Consider the following 9,489-nt stretch of genomic DNA (forward strand, 5'->3'; position numbering starts at 1 on the left):
AAAGCACCAAAAGGGTAGGGTTTCGTTGAGGCATCAGAGAAAGAAGAACTGTTAGGGGAGAATTTGATTTTTTTTTTAAAACTATGCTTAGGGAGGAAATTTGTTAGTTTTAATATTTAGGGGGGGGGGGGGAGATAAAATTTTAGTTTATTTTTAATATTACATATAAAATGATGATTTTACTCTTAAAACTAATAGATTTAATAACTCATAGGTGGATAAATAAAATTTTCAAAGTTAAGGGGTGAGAATTTGGGAAATCAGCAATCTTGAGTTGAGAAAAATTCCTTTGGCCTTTTTATAGCCTCGTATCATCTTGAAAAGATACCCAATTTATATCACATTTATATTGGTAGAATTGATCACCCCTTAGCTGATAATGGGCAATGCATATTGGGTCTTGTTGCTTGATATGTGGGTATCAGAGGGACAAAGGATAGTGCCCTAACCCTATAAGTTGTTTAGGTTTAACAATGGAATTTCTCTTAATAATAACAATCTTATTAATTTTGAGGTAAAAATCTTAATATATAAACATATTAATTTTTTTATATAAGTAATATAATAATTCATTAGCAATTATAATCATTGCAACGCAAAGAGATTATGAGATATTAAAATAATATTATTTATTAAACGTAATCTTATTTTGAATGATAGGTTCATATCTTTTTTCTTTTTACTATTTATATTGGTATGAGTATAATGGTTTACTTTATTGATTTCATACATTATACCGTGCATATTTGCTCTCACTTAAAAGAGTTTTTGATATTATTATTCAAGTGAATGTAATAAATTTAATAAGAAACTTGAATTCTAAATGATGCCATAAATTTCAAATTTTCATAAGATTGTCACACAACGGTGCCATTATTGGGCAAAGGGCATATAGCCCCTAAAATTTAAAAGATATAATTGTAATTTAGATATTTAAAATAATATATATATTATTTATTTGAGCCCTAAATCTTGACAAAAATCTTACTTCCATCACTGGTTATATTGTAATAATTAAGAACAAACTTTAATACTAATTATAAGTTTTGTTAACATATGAAGATGCCTCATTCACACAAGCCAAAATAATTGGATGAATGAACATCTCCTGGATTGATAACTTACTATGTAGGACAGCAAATACAATATATTCTTCTTCTTATAAAGCAAATAATAATTGATGGGTTTCCATTCAAAAGGATGAAAAAGCAAAAGCCAAAAGCAAAAGTTGATTTCATAAATATTCATTATTCCATGCTTTAGGAGTCTTATTTGATTAAAGCAATTTGAACTTAAATCGCAATTAAGATTAGACGGGTAGCATTTGAGATAAATTAGATTCATTTTCATACAAAATCAAATTCGAATCAATTTGAATATTTGAGTTTAAATTCATTTGATTTAAAGCAATAATACATAAAATATATATTTAATCTTTAAATAATAATTTAAATGATAAAAATAGAGATACTTAAAAAAAGAATACGAGTTTAAAATTTGATGATGATATATCATTATTAAACTTTTAATTTATTTATAAAATTAATTATTAAATTTAAATTTTGTTTATATTTAGTATCATCGATTTAACTTTATTTGGATAAAAAATTAACTTTCAATTAGACCTAGCAGAGGGGATCCCTGTCAAATGAATGTTTCTATACACTATCAAAATCTACAGGTTGAGAGTATTTTGACCATTTCCATCATCTCTCATTTATTCCCCAAAGCCCCTCCACCTTCTCATTAATTACATTGATATCCTCTTCCTCACTTGTCTCCTATACTAGCCCACACTGTCTCACTCCTCTTCCATTCTCCCTTACACAGACATATTCTTCACTTCTCTCTCTTCGCAACAATGTCGGTACACAAAACGCTGCGTTTCACTGTCTGTCTCTTAGCCCTCCATTTCTTTCTCCTTGAAGCCGCAACAAACCCAGATTTGAAACCGCTTCTAGACTTCAAAGCTTCTTCCGACGAAGCTGACAGGCTCACCACTTGGAACGACACGTCGGACCCATGTAGCGGTTGGACTGGAGTCTCTTGTCTTCAAAACAGAGTTTCACGACTCGTCCTGGAGAACCTCGAACTCAGCGGTTCGTTTCAGTCACTCACTTTTTTGACTCAGCTCCGTGTTTTGAGCCTTAAAAACAACCGCTTCACAGGTTCTGTCCCGGACCTTTCTAACTTCACGGCGTTGAAGCTTCTGTTTCTCTGTCACAATGAATTTTCCGGCGACTTTCCGGCGTCGGTTCAGTCGCTGTCTAGACTCTACCGTCTTAATCTGTCGTATAACAATTTCACTGGGTGGATTCCGGCGACCGTCAACCATTTGACACATCTTTTGACTCTTCGACTTGAAGAGAACGGGTTCTCCGGTCAAATCACGGACCTGAATCTGCAGAATCTGCAAGACTTCAACGTTTCGGGTAACAAGCTTTCGGGTAAAATCCCAGACTCTTTGTCAAGCTTCCCTTTGTCTTCATTCTCTCAAAACGCAGCGCTTTGTGGATCCCCATTGCAAGATTGCAAAGCAGACGTATCTGACCCCAAAAAACCCGGATCCGATGGCGCCATTGCTTCGCCACTCAACCCAGGAAACAACCCATCAAGTGTAGTAACTTCGTCACCAAGCTCCATTCCCACGACCACAAACCCAAACACACCACAAAACCCTCACAAAACACATGCCAAAGTAAGCTCTATCGCCGTAATAGCCATAATCGTCGGAGACTTCGTAGTTCTTGCAATCATTTCTCTCTTACTCTACTATTACTTCTGGAGAAATTACGTGCGTGACAGAAAGAGGTCAAAGCTGATGGAGGGTGAAAAAATCGTTTACTCTTCCAGCCCGTATCCGGCTCAGTCGGCGTATAACGAGCGGGGGAGCATGGTGTTTTTCGAGGGAGTGAAAAGGTTTGAGCTGGAAGACTTGCTTAGAGCCTCGGCGGAAATGCTTGGTAAAGGCGGGTTTGGGACGGCGTACAAGGCCGTGCTCGATGACGGAAGTGTGGTGGCTGTAAAAAGGCTAAAAGACGCGAGTGTTGGTGGGAAGAAAGAGTTTGAACAACACATGGAGGTTCTGGGGAGATTAAGGCATCCCAATTTGGTTGGTTTGAAGGCTTATTATTTTGCCAGAGAAGAGAAATTGCTTGTTTCTGATTTCATGCCCAACGGAAGCTTGTTTTGGCTGCTCCATGGTAAGTTTACAAGTCATTTATTTACAATAAGCTTTACTTTAATTTCTTGTTTTAATTACGATTAGTAGAACTATAATGGCAATGGCTTTGCGGTTGTTTGCGGGGGAGATGCGACGGTGCCGTGGCGGCCCATCGGGTTCAGGGAGGCGGTTGATGAATGATGATCCATTATCATATTTTTTTTGCTTGGCTTCGTTTTTGTGTTGAAAAATGTGTTTTTGTTTTTCTATATTTTTTTTCAAAATGTTTTGCATGAAATAAAGTGTTTGCATTGGAAAGCTGGTCGCCGCACCAGGCTGCAATGACCCTAGCCAGGTGCTGTTGGATTCAATTAGGTTTATAGGATAGACGTAGGACTTTGGAGTTGCAAGCTGAAATAACAATCGCTAGAAATTATAGTTAAGCCAGCCTTAACTTATATTTAAAGATTAAAGTTTGACAGGAGGTTGTACATGTAAATTTTAAAAGATGAGAGAGTCAGATGAAATTTGTTATAGTTAACATATAAAAATTGTGTAGGTTAAATAAGTTTTAGGGGATGTAAGTCCAAGATTTCAAAGATCTAAGAGTTTATTAATATAAAAGATAATAATATTTGAAGGTGTCAGTAAAAATTATATTATGAAAACCGAGTACATATAACATTAGGTATTTATAGAATTTATCAAATTGGGTGCACCAAGCTACAAGTAATTTGTGAGTTGTATCTCGATTGTAGCTTAGAATTGTCATCACATCTTAATAAGATTGAGTTCGAATTGAGTTTGTTTGAATTTGTTTGTCAATTCAATTCTAACAAACCTAAAACAACTTTAATTCAAACAATCTTGAGATTAAAAGTTTTATATTATTAAGTTTAAGCTTAAGTTCGAGATTGATTAAAAGGGTTTGATTTGATTTGTTGAACTTATGTGTTTAAAAAATTTCAATCCTAATAGGACTAAAAATTTAAATCTTCTGTCTAAGCTGAATTCGAGGTGATGAACTCGAGTTTTAGGTCAAAGTCAAACTGAAATCGGTAAGCCCTCTATTCACCTGAGTTGTGTTTTGTTGTGTAACATGCATGGCATGGCATGGCTACACCAATCCTCGGCCTATGGGGTATCTTTTATCCATCTATTAATCAATTTACTGAAAAAGGCTACAACACAGTGGCGGAACAGGGGTTACTGTTGTGCTGTTTGCAGCTCTGCTATGTTCAGCAGATAATTGTCTTCTTTAATCTTTTTCAGCTTTTCCTTTTTGTTCTTTTTCGTGCATTTTTATTTTTGGCTTTTTCTGGGGTGACATTGATACTTCTTCAAACTTCATGGGGTCTACATTATATTCGTCTCATTATTTTATTTTATTGTTTTGATTTGAGTTGAGACCACCATCTAAAGTTAAAGTCATTGCCATCCCTTGTCTTTGATTGAGACATAACTACGGTTGGGTGGAATCAAACTATTTTAATTCAATTTAAGATGAATTTGGATTATAATTATAATTTAATAATATGATTTAAATTTATTTTTTATGATATTATCTATTTTATTAATAATATTATTTATTTTATTAAAATTTTTTAATAATATCTTTAACTATATCAAATAAATTTAAATTCGAATTTGAACCCCCTTCGGATTTGAGCCCTGTGGTATCCAGTCCTTCACATAGTATTATTCTGTATTAATCAAAAGGGTCATACAGTAATTTACTGCACTTAATTTCCGACAGGTAATCGAGGACCAGGGCGCATGCCGCTGGACTGGACAACCAGACTGAAAATTGCGGCGGGGGCGGCGCGTGGACTGGCATTCATTCACAACACATGCAAATCACTTAAAATTTTCCACGGTAACATCAAGTCTACGAACGTCCTCCTGGACAAGACAGGCAACGCACGTGTCTGTGACTTTGGTCTCTCAATCTTTGCTTCTCCGAACACTGTCCAAAGATCCAACGGCTACCGTGCGCCTGAACTTACATCATCGGACGGTCGGAGACAGTCCCAGAAATCGGATGTCTACTCGTTTGGGGTACTCTTGCTGGAGATACTGACGGGCAAGTGCCCGTCTGTGATTGACGGAGACAGCGGAGCCGGGGTGGGGTACGGAGGCGTGGTGGACCTGCCACGGTGGGTTCAGTCGGTGGTGAGGGAGGAATGGACAGCGGAGGTATTCGATTTGGAGTTGATGAGATACAAGGACATAGAGGAGGAGATGGTGGGATTGCTGCAAGTTGCAATGTCTTGTACGGCGGCGTCCTCTGATCAACGGCCGAGCATGGGACAGGTGGCGAAGATGATAGAGGAGATACGCGGAGTGGAGGTGTCGCCGTGTCATGAGAACTTTGAGTCGGTATCTGACTCACCTTGTTTGTCTGAGGAGACGATGGGGGGAGTGAGTCAGTGAGGGAGTTGAGTTTGGTTGAATAGAATAGAATAGAATAGTTGTTATTATTGTAATTAATGGGGTTTCCTTCCTTGTATTTTGTTTATTTTTAAACAGGCTATGGATATGGAAATGGATGGATAGTGGAAGTAATGTGTTAGTACCGGAAACAGTTTTTGCAGAGAATTGGAGATGATTCTTTTGGTTTACTTTATGAAAACAAATACGATAATTAACTTAAACTTGATTTCATCAATCATTCCTCGGAAAGCAAAGCAAACTCATTATAGAATGCTTGATAAAATCAAATTAATCTGTTTTTTCTGTCTGTTTTGCTTGGAATTTAGCAATTCGAGATTAAAGATTGCGTTTTAGATCTAAACTTTTTAGCTAAAGTTTTGAACAATCAGGACAGCCGGAAAAGGTTTCATATGTGACAGGCTTTTGACCATAACTTATTGGTTTTTGCCAAAGTATTGAATTCTGACTTTAGTTAACCCATGTGACGTGAGTTTCCACTTTCCAGCTCTAAATTCTGAAACCCTTCCTCGCAAAGCCACTTACAGTCTGATTTGCATTAAAACAACTCTTATCAAAGCAAAGCTGATCTTAGGTACATGTTGGGGTGGCCGTGCGGGCATACATGAAACAACAGAGTGGCAGCCATTGCCCCGAACCTCCTCCTTCCATTCTTCAAACCATTACAATAAAAAAATATATAGAATTCTATCCGAAAAAATTTTCAAGTAAATAAAGAATGATGATCTTTTCCCCTCTTGGTGAAAACTTTATTCAGTGTTATCTGATGTGCAATTCTTTTGCTGCATATCTCAACAGTCTGTCCACAGTGTTAGGCATGAACTTTCTTGCAAACAAGTAACAAACGTTGGTTGAATTTCCATTGTATTGACAAGTGTATCCACCTCTCAAATCCCGCAGAAGCTCAACTGTGACGCCCGTTCTGATAAATTTTCTAGGGTGAGCGCCGCCATAAGACCAGTCAACCCAAGTTAACGTCCTGTTGGCACTCTTCTCCGGAAATTTAATGTGCACAAATGTTGGCAAGTAATGTTCATCCGAATAGCATCTTCCCTTACAATACTTCTGAAACAGTGGAAAGTAAGTTTTGTCCGAGACCATTTCAAAGGCAAGTTCCCTGTCAATCTGGAACCATTGTGAGCCTTTTCTCCATTGATTGAGGGTGATTTTTGAACCCATTTTACGAATGTATCGGCCACGGCCAACTGAACCTTCAACGTCCTTGACCTCCACGAAGTTTTGAGTCGAGTTCATGAGGTAAGAGTATATGGTGGTGAAGTTGAAGAGTGGAATACAGGATTCTGAGAGGAGAACAAAACGCTCATTTGAGAAATCCAAAAGTGCATTGGCTAAGAGGCGACGCTCAGCTTCAATCATGTTCACGTCTCCCCATTGAACTTCCTACATTAGTAAATGCAATTTTCACAGGTGGGTTGAGTTCTCCCGTGCAAAAAATCAAAATTAAAAAGAAACAATCACACATAAAGTTTTACATTTCTAAAACAAAACCCGTAGGTCCACCCACAAAAAATTAAAATTAAAAAGAAAATAAGTCAAACACCATTGCTAAATCCTTTGAATATCCTATTTACATTTAATGAGTGAGGGAAAAATTCTCATGCTTAAAGATTATCATGTTCTTGAACTATAATTTAGGTAGTATAACAGCTAATATATTATGAGCTTCACAAACTCTAACTTGATTCCATGGCTAAAAGCTGAGGGAGAAGAACTTAACATTTCTAATAAAATAAAGTTCTGGAATTAACAATTCTTAAATCAGACAAGATGAAATAGAAATACGTAAAACTTAAAAAAGGCTTAATCGTAACAACAATAACCTAGTTCTCTTCTCTGCATACAATTAATCTGATATATGTGACTCTTTTGAATCCAGAAACAAGTGCATCAATTAAGTTTTGGTGTTGAAACAATTGCAATAGTTTGCCTTCACTATCAATTAAGTAAAAACATACTGAGATAAATCTGACCCGACTGTTATATATCAATGTCAGTTAAAATTCTTTCACAATTTTGTTAAAGTTAAATCCCAAATCAAAAAGAGAATCTTGCTTAATAAGAAATTTATAAAAAATTATTAGTTTGAAGGATTATATTGATATTTTATATATATTAAAATAATTTTATTTTTTAAAGCTAAGAGGGGTCCTGGTGTCGAACTGTATTTTTTAGATTCAGTTTGGATGGAATCTATTATCAATAATTTTTTTTCATATATATTACAAATTAATCAAATCAACAAATGAACTGACCTTGCGGGGAATTCTTCTGCCGTAAAACACAGAACCTGGAGGCTCTCCTTGTGCTTCATTGAAAGATGGACTTGAATGCACGTAAATTGAATACAGATCTTCATACCCTTTGAAGAATTTTTCCCATAACGGAGCCAATAACACAGGACCTTTCACCAAGAACAAAAATGCAACCTTGGGAACTCTCTCAAATGGATACTCGTGAATCTTTGGACTCAGTGAAGCTCTCCATAAAAGCTCCTCTTCTTCCATGTCATGCTTTATATTCGGAACCTTTAAGTACTCTCTCAGCCACACGCGACTAAAACCAGGCGGCAAAGATGGAGAAGGAGAAGAAGAAGAAGAAGGAGGCTGAGAGAGTTGTGTGATTTTAAGATTAAAAGAAAAGTCTTTAAGAGAAAAACCAAGAATGATTCCAAAAATGACGCCGCACCCAAAGAAGAGAAAAAGAGAAAGGAGATTGAGAATTTGAAACTCTGCATTGAAGAGATTTGTGAATGAGCCAAACATGGCTTTTTGGGATTGGCTCTGTTGGTTCTTCATCATATTGGAGACAAAGTTTTGGACTTTTAGTTTAAGCCTTTATATTTGATTCAGGAGTATAGTATTTTTTTCTTCTGCAATAAAATTGTTACCATTATTTGTTAGATTATGGTAAGTTACCATCCTAGAACATCTTACCTTAGATGGTTAGTCTAATGTGGTATGTTATTGGACTCCTCTCTATTATGAATTTTTTTCCATTGGAGTCAAAATTTGCACCGACTTGAAATATGCTAAATCCAAGTGAACTCTGATAGAAAAATATGAAAAAACACCATACAAACAATAGGTGGTGACTCTCTTACCATAGGAAATAATTATTTAATGTTTGATGGATTACGAAAGTTATGGTGGATTTGGTTCTTATTTCATGTTTAATGGCTTCTGGAGGAAATTATGTCCTACTAGAGGCTTCTCTTAATGGGCTAGAGTGATGATTGTCTATTAGTTACTAATCACCACTAGGAAGTCACACCCATGAGTTTAATTGAGAAAAAATTTTGACCATGTAACAATGCCCTTGTTTTCTAGAGTGCGGTTGGTGCTACAAAAACTTTTCGCCTCTTATACACAAATGAACACCATATAAATAATCATGATTCTACAACGGCAAATATAGTCATAGGTACCAAACATTTATTGTGTCGCATGTATGAATTATGTACTTATTGAGTCAATTTAGAATCTTGTGATATTAAGTAGGTTATGTCTTGTGTTTATAGTTAGATAGTTGACACGTTTCGTAGTATTGTTTTAAATAGTTTAGATCACTTTTCGCTTTTTCTCAAAATGTTTATAAAAAATTGTTCAAACCATGCGTTTCGATAAACTCTAATATGCACGAGAAAGTCTTCAACACCTTCAATACTTTCTTTGGATGGTGCATTTCTTCTCAAAAGCTTCAAAGTAAGACTTTTATGTCCTTTTCATAAAGTTTTTTGAGTAAAGATTCTTAGTGAAAGTTGGTTAAGGTTTACCTTTTAGAATGTCAAAATATGCATCGGACATAATTGCCCAAGCCAGTTTAATGTTATCACTTCGACTTTGTGGCGGTGTAAA

The 9,489-nt window shown here is 35.9% G+C and overlaps 2 protein-coding genes across 2 annotated transcripts; one reads left to right on the forward strand and one right to left on the reverse strand.

Moving 5' to 3' along the window:
• Window positions 1–1,711: 1,711 nt before the first annotated feature.
• Window positions 1,712–5,747, forward strand: LOC123206746 (probable leucine-rich repeat receptor-like protein kinase At1g68400). Its single transcript, XM_044623971.1, has 2 exons — window positions 1,712–3,203; window positions 4,920–5,747. Exons 1-2 carry the CDS (start codon window positions 1,862–1,864, stop codon window positions 5,594–5,596), a joined length of 2,019 nt encoding a protein of 672 aa, XP_044479906.1. The 5' UTR covers window positions 1,712–1,861; the 3' UTR covers window positions 5,597–5,747.
• A 615-nt stretch (window positions 5,748–6,362) lies between these two features.
• LOC123206757 (glycosyltransferase BC10-like) lies at window positions 6,363–8,430 on the reverse strand. Its single transcript, XM_044623983.1, has 2 exons — window positions 7,888–8,430; window positions 6,363–7,015 (listed from the first exon to the last, which is right to left on the reverse strand). Exons 1-2 carry the CDS (start codon window positions 8,428–8,430, stop codon window positions 6,374–6,376), a joined length of 1,185 nt encoding a protein of 394 aa, XP_044479918.1. The 3' UTR covers window positions 6,363–6,373.
• Window positions 8,431–9,489: the final 1,059 nt, after the last annotated feature.

This window comes from Mangifera indica, unplaced genomic scaffold (assembly GCF_011075055.1).
Source record: "Mangifera indica cultivar Alphonso unplaced genomic scaffold, CATAS_Mindica_2.1 Un_0048, whole genome shotgun sequence".
Taxonomy (NCBI): Eukaryota; Viridiplantae; Streptophyta; class Magnoliopsida; order Sapindales; family Anacardiaceae; genus Mangifera; species Mangifera indica.

Bases quoted from the DNA above. Each gene is read 5' to 3' on its own strand.
- LOC123206746 (XM_044623971.1), top strand. From the start codon at position 1,862: ATGTCGGTACACAAAACGCTGCGTTTCACTGTCTGTCTCTTAGCCCTC. The intron at 3,204-4,919 runs GTAAGTTTACAA...AATTTCCGACAG, and splicing joins CTTGTTTTGGCTGCTCCATG to GTAATCGAGGACCAGGGCGC.
- LOC123206757 (XM_044623983.1), bottom strand. From the start codon at position 8,430: ATGAAGAACCAACAGAGCCAATCCCAAAAAGCCATGTTTGGCTCATTC. The intron at 7,016-7,887 runs GTCAGTTCATTT...TTACTAATGTAG, and splicing joins GCAGAAGAATTCCCCGCAAG to GAAGTTCAATGGGGAGACGT.